The sequence below is a fragment of the Helicoverpa armigera genome, chromosome 15, assembly GCF_030705265.1.
Source record: "Helicoverpa armigera isolate CAAS_96S chromosome 15, ASM3070526v1, whole genome shotgun sequence".
Taxonomy (NCBI): domain Eukaryota; kingdom Metazoa; phylum Arthropoda; class Insecta; order Lepidoptera; family Noctuidae; genus Helicoverpa; species Helicoverpa armigera.
In genome coordinates, this window is record NC_087134.1 from 2,798,178 (window position 1) to 2,823,073 (window position 24,896).

General features: G+C 35.6%; 2 protein-coding genes across 3 annotated transcripts in view; one reads left to right on the plus strand and one right to left on the minus strand.

Moving 5' to 3' along the window:
• LOC110371215 (probable beta-hexosaminidase fdl) overlaps nt 1–24,896 on the plus strand; it is a 66,040-nt gene that overhangs the window by 26,888 nt on the left and 14,256 nt on the right. Inside the window, exon 3 of one of the 2 annotated variants that reach the window (XM_021327350.3) lies at nt 2,965–3,026. The exons of the other annotated variant lie outside the window; for it this stretch is intronic. The gene's annotated coding sequence lies outside the window, so the exon portion shown is untranslated. The remainder of the gene's footprint in view (nt 1–2,964; nt 3,027–24,896) is intronic. 2 annotated transcript variants of the gene reach the window in all.
• On the minus strand, nt 168–23,755 carry LOC110371217 (uncharacterized). The gene is made up of 5 exons (XM_021327354.3): nt 23,607–23,755; nt 22,522–22,928; nt 15,487–15,619; nt 2,007–2,093; nt 168–863 (listed from the first exon to the last, which is right to left on the minus strand). Exons 2-5 carry the CDS (start codon nt 22,647–22,649, stop codon nt 759–761), a joined length of 453 nt encoding a protein of 150 aa, XP_021183029.2. The 5' UTR covers nt 22,650–22,928; nt 23,607–23,755; the 3' UTR covers nt 168–758.

The following is a 24,896-nucleotide window of genomic DNA, read 5'->3' on the forward strand; positions in this document are numbered from 1 at the left end:
AATATTTTACTTCATTAATCTATTCGTTTCTGAGAAACGGTTCGATTTGTAATGGAATTCGGGGTTATTGAGAAGATATTTTATAGGAATCTGTTTCCACCAAAATGGAAACATAAACAATAGATACTTTCATTCTTTTTTTTACCAGTAGATTTTCAAGCAAATTATAACACAATTTTCAATAAAGAAATAGGCGCCTCAATATTCTCATTTCATTATAATAATGTATTGGTCGGAACTGGCTATCAACAAAAGAGCTACGTCAAACAAAACATCATCAAATAACACGACAACTATTGAAAACTAATTCAATTCAAAATTAGGTTAATTGCTACGACACGGTTGGGTACCAACTGACGCTTTGGATTAAGCAAACTAATCTTTTAATCAATATGTTTAATTACGAATAACACAAACGTGCATTGGTGCAAATTATGTATTTTTTTAAACTTAGATACTAAGACACTGGTTCCTTAAAAATAAAATATTTGGTGGGGTATAAAACTGATGGACTAGCACAAGATTCTTGACTTATGATTACGTCATCGACGCCATTTTAATTAGCACCACATCGGCTTATATGGAGCTAATTAGAGTTTCGACACGTGCTCAAAAACGTAATATTGAACAGAAAATCTCATGCTAGTACTCAGCTAAAATCCTCTAAGGTGCCTCTACTATATTCTCAAGGCATTTATCTTGGTGCTTCTTAGGCATAAGTCTAAGGCCATATGATGTGGTGCTGGTGTGACCCAGCCTTATAACTTGGTATCTCTGAGTAGCACAGCTGCTTCGTATGAAGGTAGCTCGTTGTCGCAACGCACTCCAGCTTGACATCGGACACACGGTTCCGTCACCACCTCCTGAAATGCAGGATTTATTATGAAAAGCACGCAAAAGATAACTTAGCGGAAAAAAATATTTTTCTTCTAAGTGGTCGTAATTTCTGACAGTTGAACTAAAACAATGCCACTGATTCGTAGATAAAATGGTTTGCGTCAAACTATAAATGCGCAAGAAATAGTATACATTTTCATAAGAATAAAGTATCCGCTTGATATGCAAGCCATAAAGTGCAATGGGCCGTGAACCAGTTGTAAACTAAGTATAATGCAGTCCTTGATCTAAGGCGTGTATTACATTACAATATTATGCTGATAAAACACAACGCCTATTTTCATGAAAATTGTCAGCGCAGTTGCATGAAGACAATGCAATACGCTAGTATTATTATATCATCATCTAAAACCGTACGCTCGGTTTCAATGAAGGCTAATTAATAGTGCCAAGACAACAGCTGAACTCGACCAAGTGTATATAGGTCACAGTAACTCAATCCCTTCATTAGATCGCTCATAAAGAGACCAAAAACAAAAATATTTTGACGTCACAACTCACAAACTAAAAATCCATAGTTTCCATGTGAACTGGTATCGTGATTCGTGACCTGAATTGGGTCATGGTCGCCTATGAATAAAGAAACAAATGAAAGCCACGTAATATAAGCAGGCAGTTTTCCGTGACCAGCACAAATCGTTTTAGAACACCGTTTGACCTCCAACACCCACTTAAGTCAGACGTCAGGGTTCGAACACCCTTCAGTAATAAAACCTCTATTTGGAACGTTTTCTAAATAAAAGAAAAAACAAAAAATAAAGCATTGATCGGAACTGAGTCTAAAGTTGCTATTTTCGTATCTGTTCCACTGTCTCCATCTATAAATGGAACGCCATTACCGGTTTTGGTGCGAATTCCGCCGTTTTACATGGATTGATCGAATGCATTCGGTTTGAATCCAAACGTGGAATGGATTGATTACATACAGCCCATCCGCTCAATTAATGTTACTATCTGCGGATTACACGATTGCGGATTTATATTAATGAAATAGAAATTTCGTGAGCACGTGTGCTGTTACGCAAACGGCTGATCGGATTTTGCTGAGACTCAGCAATTGTGTAGCTCGTTGTATAGTTCCCTTAGAGTTATTTTGAAGAACTACTCACCTGTAGTGAAGGACAGTCCTTTATGTTTGGGGGTCCTTCAACGACGGTCTCGTAAGCTGGAGGTGGCCCCGGCAGCTCCATTTGTTCCTGAACAAGAAAATTATATTAATACAACAACATGTAGAATTTCCCCAAAGAGTTAGAATTACGTCAGTAATATACGATCGACCTTCATTAATTTTATAAACAGCTCACAATTTCCTTGTACAATTCTGCCAAAACCAACATCATATAGGTAGATATTATTAATTGATGTAATTACTTAATAGTTACAGTCAATCACACTAAAATAATCTAATTTAAGTGAAGTACCTTCTGTCTCATATACTAATTATCATTAATTATAGGACGATACTCAACCTACAAATTAATAAACTCGAGAATTATAAATAGCATGTACCTATTTTAGTTTTAAAAATGATGATGATAAGTACTCTAGTTTGATACTTCAAATTCAAATACTTGACCAAAACACACTCAAAGATACCATAACAACTCTAGTTTACTTTAACGACACAAACAAGAAAATTAATTACATTTCCAAATGAAAATACGAAGGTTTGAAGCCCTAAAACAATAGAGAGCAAATTGAACAACCAGCGGGTTGGCCAACCTAGAAAGTAACCACTAGTACATAGGAGGTACGTTACGTTTTTGTTTTGGTAACAACCCCACGCCGTTGCTATGGTAACGTGGAATTATTTTTAAGTAACGATATTTTGGTAATACAGATTTCCATAAAGGACAGTTAATCAATTACAGCTCCTATGAAAATCTTCGAAAGAAAGAAATTCGAAGACGTCATACGAATCGTAACTTGGTCAAATATTACATTAGATACATGTACCCAATATAGCTTGTTATATGCCATTAATGTGTATAAAAGTTTCAGTCCTAACATACCCTTAAATGATAGAACATATTTTAAAAGATTTAAACAATATATTCCTCTTTTCAGATGCACGTGCGAAGACTATCCACGAACCACATTGACGTTGTATGATATACATAAATGTAATGGTAAGTGTCCTTAAAAAACTTGGAAAAATCAAACAGGTATAGCAATGGCATGCTGACACCTTCTTGAATAAAAAATATGGTATTGTGGAATTAGTCATGTCTACTGTTTATTATGATCACGTCCTAAACAACGCGTTGTTGACGATATCTAGCAAAAATATCCGTCACACTGGGTATCGTTCTAATCGATTATAAACGAGGTTAAAGCAATTTATGATTTTTTCTAGGAATATGCATAATTCTAAGATATTTTCCCCTAGCTCCTGTTTAAAGAAAAATAAGGAATTTTCCTGCAACCCTCTAGTAGCGGACATGATAAAATTAATAAGTTATTGGATCTGCTCGAGTTACTGCAAAAAATCCAATGGCAGACTCTAGACTTGGGTGTGACGTCACATCGTAGCATACCGCAGATATCACTGAAAGTTCGCGCTAAATATAGCGGTTCACACTAATAAATTTCACGCTAGAGTAGACATATTGTACACAAATAGATCTCATCGCTTTTAACTATGAATATTCCCAATAAAGGGAACAAAATGATCGACGATGACGCACCATTTAATACAATTGGAATCTGATATAGTAAAGTTATTTGTGTACACATTAATGTTCGGTGGATCGTGAAATATTCCTAATTTTGTGGTCCGACGTTTTCGAGTAATGGAGTGCTCTGTCTGTGACAGTCATTGATGAAATGATTAATTTTGTTAATGTGTTTTATGTGTAGCTATTCAGTCGAAAATTTGTGGTGAAATTAACAACGTGTTTACATAACTCTGCTAATGTTTATGTGTACTGCAAATATCGTCACAGTTTTCCTCTGCAAAGATTTTCAGGATAACAGAACGAATTATTCGCCGTCGATGTCGTCAATATCGACTTGTATATAAACGATACTGGCTGGAACTCAACTCGAGTCGCATGGCACGTCGTAATCGAATGCGGCTCGGTATTCGTTGGAAGTAGCTCAAGACTCTCAACAGCATGTAAGCTGTGGGTTCTAATTATTCCTACGTTAGTCTGTAGGATTGGAAAACGCGCTGCATTTGCAGTTAATTGAGCAAACATCTCGATTGCAGACGTAATCGCGTTTTGCATTCAACAAAAATCAATACTGACTGATTAGTCTTCATTAGTAAGCCGCTAAGCCAAGGAAGTAGTAACAAAGAAAAGCATACCGCGAGTGGATTCAGAAAGCATTAGGGGATCAGAATTATGTTATAAAACATTATCCTCCTCAGCCGTCGGCTTAAACCAGTAACGAATTGAGACAATATCAACCAACGAGATTAAAGATCTACAGTCCTTATTCCAAAAAATATATTGCCAAAAAAATAACGTGGAGCGACTAGAAAATCGGATACGATCGCTCATTTAGGTAGTCGAGCATGTAAAACCGCGCTCAGTTCGGCTCGCTAGCCCGAAACCAATTATCGCAAATGCGATTTTTATTTCAAGCCAGTCGACGTCGGCCATTAAATCCGGTGAGAACGAGGCTCTAGTCCCGCGGGGTCGCTCTCTCGAGCTCGCATTGTGATTGGCCTAAACAAAATAAGACATATCGATGTAATGTGATATCTGACGTTGTGAGTGCCAATGATAAAATCTCGTATTGGTTTTCAATACGTGAAAGGAAAGTAAGTTTAGTATGTACTAACAGTTTAGTATTATTTTAGTAAACGCAAATTCAATGAGGAAAAGTAGAGACAACTTGAAAAGCACTTAAAATTATGACAGAACGGAGACCATATTCCAAACTGTCATTCTTATTTCATGGAAATTATATACTTTGACTTCACTTATTTTCTATTAAAAACTTGTGCAAAAACAAATTTACAAGTGCACGCCACACGGAATTTTTAACGGAAAAGTTCGAATAAGTTTGTAACTTTCCAAGTTGCGGTACGGTTTTTTATTCCGACTGTACCGCTCATATTTGTACATTTGATGTTATGTGCACTCATAAACAAGAGTAGTAATAGAGCTAGGAACGCAAACAAGTGTAATTACCTGATGATAATCAGTATTGATTGTATCTTTGTACATCAAAAGCTGTAATTGTAGAGTAGACCACGTTACCTATTGATCCAGCTTGAATAATGAAGCACAGTCCAAAAAAAATATATCCTATCCCGTTATCTACTGTAGATTCAATATGAAGATGATTTTGATTCTCGGAATCTAAGCAATCTCAGCTACCGATTGCATATATTTTTACATCGGTTTTTTGTATCTTTTATGGCTGAACTCGTCTTCTGTTTTACCAGACTGTATAATATCATCATCTGCCTAGCCTTTTCCCCAGCAGATGATATTGGTGTACTTATGTGTGGTGTATATTTGTGCGTCTATTTCCCATATGGAAAAGCTAAGGATAGAAGGACAGGACCAGCCAGATACGATCGACACATACTTCAATAAAAAACGACTTAAAAGTATTTAGGTTCCAATAAACAGTTAGCTTCTTCAAACAGTAAATTGGAAGTTAAATTCAAGAGGATAGCAAATAGCTGAAAGTTAAAGCACATTTGGTGTGACCATCCAATCGGGCTGTTTATTTGTGCACACTCAAATACTTGACAGTTTTAACTGCCCTTATTAAACTGCATCCACAGAGGACGGTTATTTATTTGATTTTCCGGCGGTTTGTAAAGCAACACATACATTAAAGTAGCATATTAAAGAGCATTGTTCAATAAAATGATATGTTATGTCATGTATTTCCGCAAAGTAACCCCTAATTACATAATTTATCTAAATGTTATTCATTTAACAATAAAAATCTTAGTCTAAAACTACACTCTAAAGAAGAACGAATTCGTTCTGAAACTCTTCAACAAATAAGACCGATATATCGCTATAGAGATCAGATTAGATTAATCTGATTTGGCATCTATTGCGTGGACCTATTTATAAACTTCAATCGTTCTACAAACAAGAGAGTATCTCTGTCTGGCGCAGCGTCTAATAAAAATATTTGTTCTATGAAACCGTATTGGAACAACAAACCAGCTCCTATAATATTCCTGGTGGGACTTTTTTGTGGTAGCAAATCATCAAATGCCCTCTTCCGCTATACAGCGTTAAAGAGTGCCAGACAGTCACTCTTACCGACTAAAACCCATCATGATCCCTCTGGAGTCCATTGTGTACCAGGGCCGCGGTAACTCGCGCTAACAATCCCGCAGCCTTACCCAATAACTTATGTATTGGCTAACTAAGTCTGTAAGTACTGTATGTTGTATTTATATGGTATTGCTCTTAATATTGACTTGTGCGAAACAGCTTTTTTCATATTTTTTATAAAAGGAACCAATTAAATTCAGTATTTTAAAATTCACCTTTATAAGAAGTTATTCTCATATCAAGATATATAGGTACATATTTCCTTTGATAAAAAAGAAACAAACATAATTAACTCGTTACGTGGAAATATGGTTAAAATAAAACTATGGTAGGATACTTCTAAGAAAAGCACTCTTATTAACGGCATACACAGAAATGTAATTAATTAAAGTTCTTTGTAAAGGGACTTCATGGACATAGTTATTTATGATGTAGGTAACTACATAGCTTATACATATGTACAAGTACATATATTACACCTTTTACTCGTGTATTACATTCTACTAAGATAATTAAATTGATTAGAAAAGTGCTTGTCACTAAGCAAAATAACGGTATCACTAAGGTGTCATGCTGTCTAAATATCTTATATATCTATATGTATATTTTAATGAAAGGTTACACGAATAGTCATCAACAAAAATGACACTATAGTCATTGACGTAATTTCGTAATTAAGTAAGTATGGGCAATAACTAATACTTGAGTGAATGTACTGTACAGAAAAAATACTTCTACATTCTATATAACAATAATACTTTTCATTATTCTTATTACAGTAATTAACTTTTCACTGATCGTAAGTGCAATGCAAAACAATACGTGTGTTTAACAAATAGTATTCATCCGAATACATCGTTATAACACTTCTAATCAAATCAAAATTCTAATTTAAATTTTACACACACAACGAAAATAACAGGATACATGAAATAGTAACGTTATCGTTGCTATATCATCACCGTACCTATGTCATACGCAACTCGTTTCTATACTAGAATACACGACATCGAATAGCAGAATTCAGATCACTGAGTTACATACGAGAAAACGGTACTTGCCTTATTTTTATTATTATGTAGGTCGATGGTGCAAAACCTATCTATACATTGGTATGAATATTATAAAGCTGAATCGTTTGTTTGCTTGAAAGCGCTAATTTCATATAATTGGGATGCCTTCAAATTATCAAACGTTAAATAAGAATAATCGTTTATTAATTATAAAACGAAAAAGTTTGTTGTCTTAGCACACTGCAAACTTATAATCGGCCGATAAATTGTTCGGGTTCATAAATACGAAAATGTATGAATGATCAGGTATTTCGCCGGTATCTGACCGACTGAAAACTTTGAATTAAATGAAGATTTTCTTGTCAACTGTCGGCTGACAGTCTGCAGGGTATTCTAAAAGTCTTTCACATCATTTTAGAAATAAATTATTTCATGGTACTTATTGTGTGCAATATTTGCAACTCTATCCATGAAATGATATCAAATTGAATAGCTCTGCAACTTCACCAGGTGCCACCAACTAGCAGTCGGATGTAAATAAGTAAACAGATTAACAGTGCCAGAATTGTGAACGTTTTGACTGAGTTATGGCTTTGTGGCAACTTGGACTCCCAGGGATAACATGCCAGTTGCAACTGAGAGTTAACTAGTCACTGATATTAACTGTTACTATACTGCTGTGGGATTTCAGACTTTGTTTTTAGGTAGTGTAGGGTCGTTTTCGTGTGAGAATGTTTAGATGACTGAATTTCGTACATTTAGGTTAGGTAGCAAAAATTTTATCTACCGTATGTTTATTTTTAGGTAATAACTAGTAATGCGATCGGTTATGATCGTTTTTAAATAACACCCGCGGCCATGTGAATTGACCTTATTCGTGAATATGTGAGAAGACACAACCTTTTTGTATTTAAATGTAGTTTACAAAATATTTAACATCAACATTTTTCATTGTCTCACTTTATACTGTAAAAAAGAACATAGTTAAGTTGCATTTCACACCACTGTCCACCACGACAGCTGTTGTCTCGCGAGAGATGTCAGGGGAGAAAGGTGTATTTATATAATTGCACTCATGGGCATTCCGGGGTCATAACTTTCGGCGAACAAAACTGAAACTATCTAGTTACACTAATATTGTAAAGTGGAAAAATATGTAATTTGTTTGTAATGAATAAACTAAAAAACTACTGGACTGATTTAACAATTCTTTCACTGTTGGAAGGCCAAGTAACATAGGTTATATTTACGGTACGGGCAGCAGTTCTCACGGGATGCGAGTGAAACCACGGGATGCGGGTGAAACCACGGGAAAACGGGTAGTCTCGTATATTTGTAAAAGTTACGCGTCGTCTACCTGATTGAATTTCAATGATGCATTAGAAAAGTCTGCGTTGAGAAGTCTTACGATTATTGACGCTTTATACTTTACTACGCTTTTATGGTCCATAGTTCCGTAGTCCGGCTACGCTACTACGAGACGGCTACGGGCTACGAACTGTGAACAGGGTGAAACTATTCACCGCGTGAACTCTCAATAAACATTACAGCGCATGTAAATGCTCACATATCAGATTATATAGGGGGGTGCAATAATTTACGGCAATTTGTTAGCAATAAAAGAGATATGTAGTATATAAAGGGTTGTTATCACACAACGCACGTAGTCGCAAAATATCGCTTTCGAAATGTATGTCTTTAGAAATATAGTCTTATTGCGTTCGAAAAGATCGAATGTGTTATGGAGATTTAAATGTTTCTCATAACAAAGATATAGTGGAGTACAAAGTTCAACAAGAAGGTTTCTGATCTCATGACCTTGATTTTCTTAAACATTGCGAACCGGGTACTGTCATTGAACATCCTTGGCAGTCGTTACGGGTAGTCAGAAGCCAGTAAGTCTGACACCAGTCTAACCAAGGGGTATCGGGTTGCCCGTAGAACTGGGTTGAGGAGGTCAGATAGGCAGTCGCTTCTTGTAAAGCACTGGTACTCAGCTGAATCCGGTTAGACCGGAAACCGACCCCAACATGATTGGGAAAAAGGCTCGGAGGATGATGTACTGACCAACTTTACTTGGTGCAATGTAGCACGGTCAACATTCCTTCAGCTCAAAAAATAACACGTCCTCACACATTCAAACTGAAAATAACTCCAAGGTTGCAACAATAGCTACTAACAAAATACATTGTTTTGCTAACTAAAGGTTTTTAATACATATTTCTTCAGGAAACAAACACCTTTCCGGAAAATAGATTAACATTTCCGTTACATTATTTATATCTGTGACAAGGACTATGGAAATGCATGCACAAAGCGAATAAGCTACTCACTTCAACAAAGAAAATGTTGTTATTGAAAAGGAGTTTTAATTACTTCAGATTATTATTTTATTTTTAGTTAAGATTGCATTACAAATTCTCTATTGTCTAAGCAACTGTAAATAATATTACGCCATGCCATCTTTTTTAAGAGTCGATATTCAATCAGTATTTTAATACAAGTAATGATTTCAGAGACAAAGTTGCGAGGAAAAGCTAGTACCTTAATAAACAATAAATTATTTTAACGATGTACTCAAATTACGAAGTTTTCTCGACTGTTACAATTCATTGTTTCGTCTGTAGACAATAAGACACAGTTTAAATCAAATAACAGCTTTTGGAAACTTCTAAATTATTAAATTATAGGTTTGCCCTACTTTTGCAAGTTGAATATTCTTAATGTTTATTGGTCTTTATTTTGATTTCGCATTTATAAACAGGATGTCCGACGGCGCAAAGTTTAGCGGTAAAGTTTTACTGATCACTCAAAGTTGTAAAAGAATTAACGAGATAAGAAACAACGCTTTAGTATTCTGAAGCACATCAGTCGTACAATAACAATCATGTAAGATTTCCTCGTGTAACGATAACTTTAGCTACCGTCCCGCGAGACCAGATCATCCGCAGAATCGCTGATAAAAATCGCATTAGCCTTAATTGGGCACGCAGCGATTAGTTCGCGTGTACTGGCACCACGCACTTTACGACCAACCTTTATTGTACCGCAAACACAATAAACGTACGTACACGAAAATAATCTACTTTATGCCAACATAGATCAACAGATGAGAAATTAAACGACACTCGTAAAGGCTCGATATAAAAATGCCCGTTCGGTTTATTGCGAAATGGGCCAAAATTAAATTAGCCATGATGGTCTTATTTACTCTTTCGCCTTTTTATGGGCATTATCATTAATTGATGTTTGTGCTTGACGATGCAAGTCCTTTTAAATGTACATTATTCTCATTTCACTTTTAACTCGATTATATATATTATACATTATTCTCATTTCACTTTTAACTCGATCTTATACATTGACCACCGGTCCACAGAAAAAAATCGATATTTATGTAATTTTCATACAGTGAAAAAGGTCCTGAATCTGCAAAAAATATGCACGTATCAATTTACGAGTTTGTTCAGCGTCCAACATACAGGTAGTAGAGAAGTCATAGCGTGACGGTATGACCTTAAGCCTGTCACGTGCCATGAGCGAGTGTTCCAAAACATGCGACGTCAATGGTACCGAACCGTCAGGCAACATCTGTCAGTGTTTGGACAAAACTCTTCAAAGGATTGACTTTTGTCTGACTAATATTGTCATTTATAAGCTTAGCTTTTACTGACGGGTTACACTTGACTCATTGCTTGAAAGTTTGAGAAATAGTGTGCCTTTTTATTTTCATTAGTTACTGGTCGTTTTCCTGCAACCGCATTTTATGGGAACTACAGCCAAACAAAAAAAAATATTCCTCTTTATTATATTAGTGTAGGTACATATAGAATCCAGTAATTAATTAAGCCGCAGTATTTCTTGTAAGTTCCTTAAATAATGATGTTGGTCGGTACTAAGTATTTCAATGGGGCAGTAGTTAACGAGCAATGAAGACGTATCTACGAGATCGAGTCGTAATTCCTAAGCGACAATAACAATATATTCCGATTGACGATTTATTGTACATATATCGATGAGACCCGCTTGTAGATCGGTAATCTACTTAGTAAGAGTTGTGTAAATATTTGAATACATAATTAAAGGCATCACTAAATCCAATGTTACATAACGTTACTTCTATAAATTCACTTGAATTGTTTTGTTACATTATCATCAATTTCAACAGAATTTGGACCTCCCTATTTAGCACAGTTGCAGATAATAAAACATGTAGGCTGAACATATCACTAGCATAAGATAAAAATGTACAATTAGTGGCTAAATATCACAACACGTCGAAACAACGTATTATTTCGATAATACATTGCGGGCTGTGGTCACATCACACATAATTTGACGTTTTAGAAATGATACCACAGATACAATATACATGAATTTATACAAAGCGATACTCATAATTAACCTAGTATTAGTGGTTGGCCAGGGATGATACAACGGTAAAGTATGTCATCTAATTGAACCAAATCTAAAGTATTTATTTATAACGAAATCACTTTTGCGTTATGCGTGATACTTGTGGTTTTTACCCGTGGTCTGTCTCGTATTGAATAAGAAAAGGACAATTCAACCATCAAATGAAATGCCTGTGCACTGTTATAAGTATGTCCTGCGCAGCTCCCTATATAAGAACAGCCACAGTGGCCAAAAGCGGCCTTGGACGCCATTAAGAAAAAGACCCATCTTTAAGTCATTACAACAAATAACAAAAAATCAAAAGCCAACTTAAAGGAAATCGAATAAAATACTTCAAACGAATCAAGACGCTTAACTCGAAAATCCGATAGAAAAACCGTTTATTGGAGGGCCTATTGACGGTGTGGCGGCAAACGGAATCGGAACCGGAACAACAATCCCGCGCCGGAACCGTCTCCGGCAACCGGGTGAACGCATTACGCGCACCGCCTTGCTATTCACTGTACGTAGTTCTCTGAGCCCCATTCACGTCACGACACTTGTTAAGTTGCCGAAACTGGACAGCCGTCAAGTCATCTTTCATTTGTTTTTATTTTTGTTTTTTGCCGTAGAGAATTTTGTGTAAGAACTTAGAGTTTAGCTGTTAAAATTCAGCAATTACATATAATTGAATGTAATCATATTACTCGAACTCGAAGCATACTCTTATGCAGATTTCTCAAAGTCAGTAACATAAGTTTAAAACTCCTAGTAAAAACTGAAGGCGTTTTACAAAATACTGTGCTAGTTCTTTAAAAAAACCGTCGTTATCAGTGAAATGCTTTAACCGTAGACAAGAAGGTTATCTTAGCAGTTAAGTAGGTACGCATATAACCACAAATTCTTGCGATAGCCAACACAGTTACACATGGCCATTAAAAATATTTTTGCTAACGATGTGCATATTTTTGTAAGGAAAAATATTGGAGTTATAATAAATAGTAGTATTGTAGAGGAGGCTGACTCAGCTGGTATTCAGCTGCATTCGGTTGGACTAGAAGCCGACGCCAACATAAATGGGAAAACACTGGGCAAAAATTACTAACTTAATATTGTGTACGTATTCTACCTATTTAATCAATTAACACTAAATATTTCAAGGAACTATGCATCGCGTACAAGTTATGTGAAATGATAATTTCAATAGGCTTTCAAGTTCTCCATTTAGGTATCTGTAATTAATTTAATATTGCGTTTGCTATTTATAACATATCAAACGCACGTTAATTACGTTACCACAGTTATTTATTTAAAATCGGCTTACATATTCAATGGCATTCATTGAATTTCCACAAATTATTCAATAAGTTTTAGCGTATTTTGGAACTCAAATAATATATTTGTATCTACCATGCAAATGCATCTACCATGTTATCTCTGCATCACCCAAAGGTTGACTGGAAAGAATTCCTACAGCATAAAGTCCGTCTTAGTGCAAGAACTATATTTTCATAGAGCTTGAATAAATAAATAAATACTGAAATGTTAAGGCACAAGTATAATAGAAAATTACAACTGACCTTAAAGTATAAAAAGTTTATATCTCCACTTTAAATTTTGTTCAAACTCCAATAAATATGTAATGAAAGTAGCGTGTTAAACTTAACAATACTTGTCTCGGCAATATTCCGATTCACCTTTCCCTGAAGGTAATAGCTATTATTATTTGTACCAACTTTCTGGTAAGTTCTTTTACAAACACGGCATTAGTTTAAAATTAAGTACTTTTAAAGAATTTAGTTTCAAAGGTTAACTTGAACCTTATTGTTTGAAATCGACTCTTCATCACCAAATTCAGTATAGTTCAAAAATATTTTTTTATTCTTTTGATTGCCAAAATCATTTCAAATGTCCCATGATTCACTATATTAAGCTCTGAAAGGTTGGCTTGAAATACGCTTCATTGCACTATATTTCGTCAAAGTACCGTCCACTGGTAGACAAACACTGCTATGGCGATGTGCAAACGGTGCTCTCTATTTACCCTCCCTATATAAATTAGCAGTGCACTTATTTATGCAATTAATATGATATTTTACGTACTTCTGTGCATTCAATTACCACTGCCTGCTTATTAGGATTGGACCCTTTATTAATTAGGTACATAAGTATCTTTATTGTAGGGAAAGCACCCCATCTGGTTTCTATATGGTGGTACCCAGAAAAGGGGTGTAGTCTTAGTTTGCTGTGAATCTTTTCTTCTTAAAAGTTACTCCTAACCTCACACAATCTAAAAGTTATTAGTTGAAAATTCCGTGTTATATTTTCCTTTTTCGTAAGCTTCCAACCAGCTTCCAAAGTCTTGAAACAATAACCGTTCACTCCAATCATATTGGCATTCGAACAGTGGCCATCAAAGTACGTATACATTGAGTTGTCAGTTCGCATTGTGTTGCTGATCTCGCATACATTCACGGCGTTGGACTGCCAATGTATTGGCTTGAAGGTGCACCTCTACGGGTGATGCTTCACAAAGGAATTTTGGTGCGGAGATGTAATAATAGGGAAAGCCGTCTATTGCAATCTGATGTTTGAGTGATATATGAAAAATAGGTGCTTGTATTGTGCGTAACCTTCTGATGGATTTTTGAAATGAATTTCGTAAGTCCTACGACGATTTATCTGAAAACTGTGCCCTAATTAAAAGTCGGGACGTTTTACTTAAAATACTTCCACTAAATATATTAATCTTCAAAATATTATTACATGAATAGTTTAAAACAACTAACAGTTTCATCGAAATAGATCATAAAGCTACTGCCGCTGCTAAAATATTCAAGCAACAATTTTCTTCATGTCTATAATTTCACAAAGTTTTCAACTCCGTCTACCCCACACCTCGCTATGAAAATAGTAAATCATTATGAATACTATACGACTCGTAAACTAGTCTAATTAACTAACACGCTACGTTCAGTAAAAAGTTCATTTTAAAGGAGTTTAGCAGAAGTTTGTTTTACAGTTTGTGGTGTTAAACCGGTGTAGAACTTACTAGACGCGACGGGGTTGTTTACAGCGATAGTATGCTGACGCAAACACAATAAAGTCGTGGAAACTAAAGGTATCATCAAACCTAATAAAGCTAACTTTAGTATTATCTGGATTTAAACTGGATTTTGCAAGACCGAATACGTCTATTTATGGGTAGATAAAATCAATTTTACAATATTCCACAACTCTTTTTTGCAACTTATTCGTTTGGTGTACCGGTGTAGAACTTACTAGACGCGACGGGGTTGTTTACAGCGATAGTATGCTGACGCAAACACAATAAAGTCGTGGAAACTAAAGGTATCATCAAACCTAATAAAGCTAACTTTAGTATTATCTGGATTTAAACTGGATTTTGCAAGACCGAATACGTCTATTTATGGGTAGATAAAATCAATTTTACAATATTCCACAACTCTTTTTTGCAACTTATTCGTTTGGTGTAAGAGAGTTCTGCTCGTGTCACATCGCCGTACCATCGGACTATCAAAGTGAGGAAATTGAGAGAGCACTCTTTGAGACACTTCAATTTTAATTTGTGCTCTAACTGTTAGTTACTGTTATTTATACAAATATTCTATATTTTTACCGATATTCTATGCACGGTTTTATTTGATTTCACACCAAAATTACATTCAACACACGTTCTGATAATGTAATTTAACATTTTATGTCTAACGTTTTGTTTATCTCCTAAACTGATAAGAAGGGTCAATGGCATCAGAGTTGCAAGAGCCGTCCGAAAAAACAGAAGTTTTGAAACACAATAGGCTAAAGAAGGAATATGTATGGATGGAGTTTCCGAGCCCCTTATATAATGAGGAAACATTTGATGAGCTGCTAATAAAAAAATATGTAAAAGGGTCACTGACCTGTATTAGCCTGGAGTCCCGACTGACGGTGTATACTCCGTGGCAGTCGGTGGTGTCCTCAGGTTTGTCTGATGATGGAGACTTGCGCCAGCACGCAGCACATACTGCTACCAACACGCCACATAGCGTTACACTGTTGAAAAAATATTTGTTATTTCGATAGCATTCTTATTTCGAGGATTGGGTCGTTCTAAAAGGGACTTCAGTTTGATCTGAGATCCTCAATCAACATGCTTTACAAATGTTTTCAGTGCTTTGAATTCGGACAGTAACGACTTGCAACAGGTTACATTGCAGTTCAATAATAGCCCGGAATGGGATAGAACCTTGATTACCTCAGAAGCACTATCATGGATTGTTGATTTATTGATGCCTCCACAGAGGTTGATTAGAGTCAGTCAATCTGCACTAGTGGCATTAAAATTACTATGTAAGTACCTACTGTACATAAGGCTTCATTGTAGATAAAATGATTATGATGATTTGCCTTAGAGAATCAAATATGTACTTATGTCAAATGCAATAACTCAATAAGCAGTAAATAAATCTGTAAAATCTTAAACTGTGTTTAAGTCCTACTCAAGAGACGTTTTGCATTGTACAGAGCTAAAACAAAGTCTTCAGCTGCAAAAAACTTTAGTTCATCAAGAAAAAAACTTTCAAAAGTCTACGAGGAAGAGTTTCCTTAATATTGCGCGATCCTCAGCTACTGGCGATAATAACAAAAACTTTCTTTCTAAGTCCAAATCTTACAAACTACAATGTTGTGCCTTTGTAAGACATCTTTATAGTGAGTACCTATTAAAAAAGTTATTCGTCTCAATAATGATAGTAAAATCATTTTCGATTTCACAATACATTCTGCAACTTTCATTTGTTCTTCGCGGAAATGCAAGCGCGCTCTGAGTATAAAATCTGCTCCTTAATAAATAAACTTTATTCCTAACAAAGATCGGTATTTCAAGCAATAAGGTAATCTTACTTATTCTAACAAGAATCTAAAATAAAAACTACAAGTCAACTTTATTGACTTAAAACATTTCAACGATGAACTACCTGGAACGTCTCCCAAGAAAAGGGTTTAGAATATTCCAGATGGCTCCCATTTAAAATATCGCTCCGATAGACCCGGTACAAAAGACCGGTAAGAATAAAATATGTCTTAGCTTCGAAACTTATCGTGACTTCAAATTCCTTCCGCGAAGGTTTTGTCTAAAGTGGGTCACAGATTAAATATTTTGTAAGCTATCAACCTCCCCCTCCTTGCTTGGCTTGCGTCCCTCCGCTCATTACTTTTAAGCAGATAAGCAACGATAGTCAATAACTTGTCACTCTGCTATATGTGCTAAAATTTAACAACGCCATGTTCATATTTTAGGGCTGTGCTGTAATTTTTTATGGGGTTATTTGTAGCACACATTTGCACAGCTTGGAGAATTTTGTTTACGAAAACCAAAACCTCTGTCTATGACTCACAAATAAATATTCCCTTTAAATTGAGATCACTAAACAATAGCACAATCCTACGCCAAATTTAAATCTGTAACATCTACCATCTAATTATGAGTCGAGAAATTAAATTTTTCAATATCTCCACTGGTAAATTAATTCCGACATCGGTAGATTACAGGGGTAGATAAATCGGGCGCGATCAGCCCGCGATGCCTTAATTAACATCACTATCTAAACTGTATTATGTTTGTGTAGCTGTGTGTGTGTGTTTACCTATGTGTGTGTAATCTGTGGGCTTCATTGCATGGTTGCGTTACAAGACTTTTGTAAAAAAATGTCAAAGCTTGCGTTGATTAGATTTGTTATCTTGTTGGTACATTTTCTGACGTTCTGAAAAGTTTATGTGTACATACATTATACATGTATAGGAATGTCTTTCAAACTTTTTTATATGTATGTATATTCAAAAATATAAACTGAGTAGCATCGTATCGTCTAGATACACTCACCGTTGATTTTTACGCGAATAGGATCCTAATAGTAAAAATGTAATAATAAGGTGCTAAAATATAACTGGCAAAATGTTAAAAGATACAAGCACACACACAACTCTGCCTCACCCTCACGAGAAAGCAACCGCCATGTTATATGTCAACCCTTATAATCACATAAACCGCGATAACTAATAAAATAGTTCCACATCAAACTATGCCAAATAGTTTCGTAAATTATTAGTTATAATTAACTTAAACTATAAACAATGCTGGAACTATAGTAGGTATTCAATTTAGAAGCGTTCAACTTCCTTGCGAACCTTCCCGAAATAACTTTTAGTTGAGGCTCACTTCGCCGACCTTGTGCTATGTATGGCTTCTTATATTAATGTTATATTATGTTCTAAATTATTAAAAAATAGAGGCAATTGATACGACGACTCCTTGTAGGCTTTTGTGTTTTGATCAATACTTGAAAATTGTTTCTAGGAAACTAAGTGATGGTCTTATCATGATATTAGTGAAGCAAACTAGGCATAGTTTGTTTGAATGTCCCATTAACTTACACTACGTAAGTCTAGTTAGAACTAATTAGTTTAATCAGTTCAATCATCAAGATCATACTTATCGCGAACTCCACTCAAGAAATAGCTACAGTTCCCCACCAAACTAACGATATCGTAATATTGTTTCATTACGTTAAATGATACAAATTAATTGCAACAATTATCCTCTTAAGCTGCAATAAATTGTTGGTCTTCGCGCCCCGAGCTAGGGAACTACAGAATGGATCCGTTAAGCATACACACTACGTTTATCTTAATCGCCTTTATGGCTTTTACGCAGCAATAAGAGTTTCACGTATTTTTTCCCACTTTTAGCTTTAGTGTACCGGGGGAATACTTGTCAAATGTACGGGAGGCATCCATCTTTAACGCACATTTTGAATATATACTGCTCTATTAGCTGGTTTCCGCGGTTCCGTCCGCGTTCTTAAGGGATGCATCCTTAAATATATTTATGTGGTTGCTCATTTTCAAGTAGAAGGCATGGGCTTCAAAAAGGTGTAAGCCAAGTGACTGTGTGTCAATGAATCAATCATATAATTATATTTTCCTAATACCTGCTATTTAATCTCCGCATAAAGTTTAGTATAGTTAGATATTTGAGTATTTTATGTATTCCAGCAGATGTTTGTCAGTAACAGCCTGAATTCAGGTTTTGTGCCAACTTTATGGCATAGCTCATCTCCTATCTAATATTCTGAGAGGAACTAGTATTTTGAACATGGATATTGTGAAATGCGGGCATACTAAACGGTTAACAGCTTAACTTCCCCTGTAAAACTGTCAATAAGGAAATATATCATCATATAACAGTTTCCTAGAAGTGGGTGTTCTTAGGTGATCTGGTGAAATAATAATAATCTTGAATTTTAATGAACCGATACTGAAACCAATTGAAAGCCTTGATTATCTTCGCTCGTGCCTTAAAACGTGGAATTAAATTAAAATCCATACATTTGCACACGTAACAGGTAAAATATTAATACATAATATATTTACTGCTTAAATATATTCGCTATAGGACTAAACCAACCCGAAACATGGTAGTTTTTAAACGTAACGTTTAGCTGAAGCTTTATTTAGAAATATAGTGAAACCGAGCAACTGCCTATAAATATCAGTTACCTACATTCGGCAGCCAATATCCAGGTCAGTTAAAATATCTTTCATAGTACCGATACTATAAATACCTAAAACTGACCTATGAACTCGTAGTGTTACTCCAATATACACTCTTTTGCAAAAAAAACGGGCACCTATGCGAAATCTTAGTTTTAAGGACTTTACGTGTATTTCAAAAGGTTTTAATGATTGTAGTATGTTTCTAGCATCAAAAGGGTTAGCCGAGCATGCGTGAGAGTGTATTCTAAATTTGAATTTTGTACAATTGCTAAGAAATTGGTTAAACCTTGTTTTGGACTAATTGCTAGCAGAAAGTTCGTCGGTGTTTTGAAAAGTTTTCGAAGTGATTTTCAGGAAAATGATAATGCAGTTTTAATTAATGATTAATGTACTTTTTTGTTAGATCAAAACATTTTTTTTTTAAACTATGCGTGTTTGATAAAATTTTCACCTGCTCTAAATGGGCTGTACTGATGATTGGTGGCAATGTAAAGAGTTTCGGTATTTTAGTGTAAAGCGTTCTATTGTTTAAATAATGTACCCAAGTGTTTTAAAATATCGCTTTTTCATAAATAAACGCTATTCAAAAGAGTATCAGTACCTTTGGCTGCGACAAAACTAATTTAAAGTAAGCAGTGCCGATCACAACTCGTCTCCTATCGGACTTTGACATTTAAAAAATACCAAATTTTGTGATAAATGTTAAAATTAACCATATAAAAAATAATGAGGAGGGTTAAAGTTATCTAAAAAGTCAAATTATTGCCGCGTTGAAGCTCTCGATAACTCCATAGGTATCGGGTTACTTAACGGCGCTTTAGCTGAAAGGGAGTCAAGAATTCAAAATTATTGGCCAAACGTACCTATATTTCTTAAGAAATGAGCAGATTGCCAATTATTGTTATGATTTAAGCAGGAAAGTGCTGTAGATGCCAGAAAATCTCATTGTAGGCAAGTTTATTTAATAAAATGTCCGTGGGATGAAAACACGCTATTTGAACGCTCAGACTCATAGATCTTCAGAGGTCTACGGAGTTTCCCAAGAGACGAGGTTGTTTAAAAATCATTGATTACGAGACCTTAAGACCTCGTGCTCACAGTCTAGGCGCTATTTTCTGTATTTTGTAGAATTTCAAGACTTTTAAAAATGTCAAAGTCTGATAGGAGACGAGTTGTGATCGGTACTGCTTACTTTAAATTGGTTTTGTTGCAGCTCAAAGTACTGATACTCTTCTAAATAGCATTTCATTATGAAATAGCGATATTTTAAAACACGTGGGTACACTATCTAAACAATAGAACGCGTTACACTAAAATACCGAAACTCTTAACATTGCCATCAGTCATCAGTATAGCCCATTTAGAGCAGGTGAAAATTTTATCAAATACGCATAGTTTTTCAAAAAATTTTTGATCTAACAAAAAAGTACATTAATCATTAATTAAAACTGCATTATCATTTTCCTGAAAATCACTTCGAAAACTTTTCAAAACACCGACGAACTTTCTGCTAGCAATTAGTCCAAAACAAGGTTTAACCAATTTCTTAGCAATTGTACAAAATTCAAATTTAGAATACACTCTCACGCATGCTCGACTAACTCTTTTGATGCTAGAAACATACTACAATCATTAAAACCTTTTGAAATACACGTAAAGTCCTTAAAACTAAGATTTCGCATAGGTGCCCGTTTTTTTTGCAAAAGAGTTTATTTTTTATCATTCATCATTTTCATTAAGAACAAGACGTTGGTGCTTGATATAATTCTGTAGATTGTTACAGCCTTTTTATCGTCCCTCTGCTGGGCTCCTCTCACACGGAGAAGGATTGAGCAATAATCACCACGCTTGCACAATCCGGGTTGGTGATTTCAGACTATATAGTCCAGGTTTACTCAAGATGTCCTTATTATCAGCTATTGGTGTCCAAGATATACATACAAACTTAGAAAAGTTGCATTGGTACCTGAACTGGAATCAAACTCACACCCTCATACTCGAGAGGTTGGTTCTTTTTTTAGCCATTTAGCCACCACGGCTTAGTTCTGTAGAACGGGTTTAAAAATAGAATTCATTCGATCACTTAGATGAAATGGCAGTTATAAGGTCTCGCTTAGATATCGAGTCAAGTCGATACCCGTCAAACGTCAAATTATAGACGTTTGACATCCAACTGTAACTAAGTTGGGGAAGTCCCTTGCGCGACACATCATAAACTATGTTTGGGAATAATGATATTCGTGTGGACTGTAAATTATGTCAAGTTAAGTATTGTCTTAAGGATTCGTTAAACTAGAGTATATGCTACTGGACTATGTTGTGTCGCTCTAGAATTAGTCTCTTAATTAGAACTTTTTTACGGCATTGGATTAAAAAAAAAATCTTGAAGTTGTAGGTATAGCCCAGTCTAGACGGTTGTATTTTTCCAAATGTCACAAAGAAACACAAGGTAACCTCAATAAATAATGAAGTAAGTACTTTATAACCCCAGATATTATTTACGAGAAGTCCGCTTAATCCAAAAAGATACTCTTACATAAAAGTGTAATTCTGAAAGTCACGGGTCCCACCTGGCGGGGTACATCAAAATGATACACAGTTATCCCGCTTACCCCTTTATTTCGGCCTTTCATAAATCCGTGGCAACAGTTTAATTTGCCTAAGCGATAAAATGTAAATAATTTTTAACGTGTTTAATACTACATCATCATCTTTGACACTGTTGCCGTCAAGCCCCTGTGCTGTGAGAAAACGTACGCCTACCAATTAAACTACTTGTCAAACTTTTAGGTCTCCAAACTTCCATTACTTTCCATCGCCACTTTTATACATGCATCTATTTTACCGTTACTTAGCTAAGAGCATTCATATAGTTTTCCATTACATCATCGTATATCATTGTTCATAAAAATGTGTGAAATGAACAAAAATTCAAGATCCATTATCGAAGATTTGAAATATGGTGGTGATGTCTCGTTATCACCATAAAGTTGTTACGAGGTACTCTTAACCCAGGCTTTACTACTCATACCCAGGTTATAGTTTAAATTACGGTTCAATCGCAATGAGTGAAGCTTTTATGACCTGAATGTTATTCTGACCTCGACTCATATAGGTTTTGATGTTGGTCTTTATTTAAGTTGTAACTTCGCACCGCTAATTAATAATTAAAATAGTACAGAGAGATATTAAAATGTACGCCTGCTGCACTTTAGGCCGGTCAGTAGTATTTTGCAGAGTGGCCTATATTTTTGTAAACCGGGTACCTAGTACCTACCCATATGGCTAAAGTTTTACGTGATATATATCACGTACACGTTGTCGTTATCACCAACATACTTGTATTACATTACACTTCTACGTGATTAAGCTGCTGTAAATCATCCATGTAATAAACCCACCTGACGAAAAATATGTTTATATTGTACGAGGAGGCCTCCGTGTGTACGACGTCGGGTTGCGTGTGATTGTAATAGTGCCTCGCGTGAGACACGGCCGCCACCGCGGCTAGTCGCTGCGAGCTGCCCATGGCCCAGCCGAGCGGGCTCCGCTGAGCGCTGGCAGCCCCCGCGCCCGCCACCAGACACCAGCGGCGCCAGCGAGCCACAACCGAACCACGCGGAGCCGCCTACGCGACTGCCGCCTCGAATTTCGTGCGTTCTTTATTTGAAAACTTTATTCGAAGTTCCTTTTTTTTCTTTTATGGCTCTCACACCATCACCGTTATTATTTTCAGCCTGTATTCATTGAGTTCTCGAGGAGTTTATCAGCTAGGCTTAGTTTTGAGCGACGAGTGACTGTGGCACATCTGTAACAATATTTGGCGGATGTAGATTCTATTTGTGAAAAGTTCTGTGTGACGAGTTCTGACATTTTCACCGAAATTCTCCGAAAACTTTTCAACTTTCCTGTGAATGGTTATAGCCGAAACATGTAGCAGTATTTAATAAAGTTGAGTTGCTCTTTTATTGCGATAGGACCTACGGTGAAACTATTTATATTTAGTATTATTTATGTGACCGTCTACGCGCTACGCGGCGTAGTAGTTTCGTAGCCGTACATGCAATTTTAATAAATTATATATACACTTTTAATAATAGACACTGAAGTTTTTCCTTTTAATTAATATATCTAATGGATTTCAATGATTTATTTTATAGCACCTATTAAAATAAATTTATTATTTGTTAATCGCTTGTTTTTTTTATCGTGCTTTTAACAGTTACATTTATTTGTACTCTCATGTACATTTTAAAGTGTTATTAAAATGTTTAAGTATTATCAGAAAATCAATTGATAAATCCTACACAGTTAATTTTATCTTTTAAAAGTAAGAATACATGTCCAAAATATACGATAAGATATTACCAAACAAGTTTACTTGCATTTTAAAATAAATAATCAACACTATCCTCAGTTTAACTGAAAACTCCATAAATAAACACCGCGTTTCTTCACACAATTAACTCAAAAACTGATAACATACCTTACAAAGTTCGTCAAACTGTCTATAACCATGTATCGAGAACTTGTTATTTATCAATAGCACTGCAGTTCACAATAATTCAATTTGAACACGGAACACATCGATCGCGAACGAAGTTTTCGCTGCCGGGGCGGACGCGACACGCACCCCCGACGTCAAACGTGAAATGAAGCCTTCGCTTCCAACCCCAGCGTTGGCAAAACCTCGCCAATACTGGCCAATGTTGGCGCCCAACATTCCTCGTAAACTTACCCCAACTGTTATTATCGGTTTTCCAACTACATCTGTGTGCGGTTTGTTTGCACTGGAAATAGCTATTTCGGTGATGTGCTACGTTAATTTTGTGTGTTGATTGTACGTACTTATTGAACTCGGTTTTATAGTTTTGTGAACTTTACATAAGTGTGAAGTGTTATTTACGGATGTGGTATGCAATCTCTTACAATACAAGGATTGCATGCTATGGGAGAGTTATAATAATTACTACAGGCTTATCCCAATAACTAAGCAGGTATGTAGGGCCCAAATTATAATCATCTTTTTTCACGGATATAAATATTGAAGTATTAATAGCATCGTTCCATGTGCAATAAAACTCAAAGAAGTTTTTCAACACAGACTTAGCGGAAACGCGACGACAAAAGTTAAAACAAAAAACATTCCAAATGCCAATTAAGTCCAATGTTGGGTCCAATACTAATGACATTAGCGGTCCAATATTGGGTCTTTCCCGTCACTCCCTCGACCGTGTTCGTCCCGTCACGCCGCCAACAGGTTCGTACATTTCATTTATTGTTATTTGTCACGCGAATTTACACCTTATGTCCAACGTGTTTTCCTCCACAAGGCCACTCGTTGACATTTCATTTTTTTTTTGTTTATTTTTTATCTGTACCTCTGCGCGGGAAATGTAATGTCATGAACAATAATAGATGATAAATTATATTTAAATGAAGATAGATCTTTTGCATCGGTACGATTTCTGAATTTAGAATGATGCATTGCTGTTACTGAAAATATTATTTACTAGAAACAACACGTGTGCAACATCGACGAATATTTTATTAATTTATTGATTAACGCAGGCCAAGAAAAATATTTTTCACACATTTTTCTTGAAACTTGATATGAAACGACGAAGTTATAAAACCTGTCAAAACAGCTTTAATTAAGTTCAAACAAGTTTAACCTTTACTGCGCGGGTAAACTGAGTTCAAACTGAGCCGTCCTATAGCTATTTAACCGGTCAACTTAATAAAGATAAGTCTTTACGGTTAGCGTGGATGTCAA

What these genes read in the sequence shown, in the direction of transcription:
- LOC110371217 (XM_021327354.3), bottom strand. Translation starts at nt 22,649, where the DNA reads ATGGGCAGCTCGCAGCGACTAGCCGCGGTGGCGGCCGTGTCTCACGCG. An exon ending in GGGACTCCAGGCTAATACAG is followed by an intron (nt 2,094 to 15,486) that starts GTCAGTGACCCT and finishes TTTCTTGTTCAG; the next exon opens with GAACAAATGGAGCTGCCGGG. An exon ending in AGGACTGTCCTTCACTACAG is followed by an intron (nt 864 to 2,006) that starts GTGAGTAGTTCT and finishes CCTGCATTTCAG; the next exon opens with GAGGTGGTGACGGAACCGTG.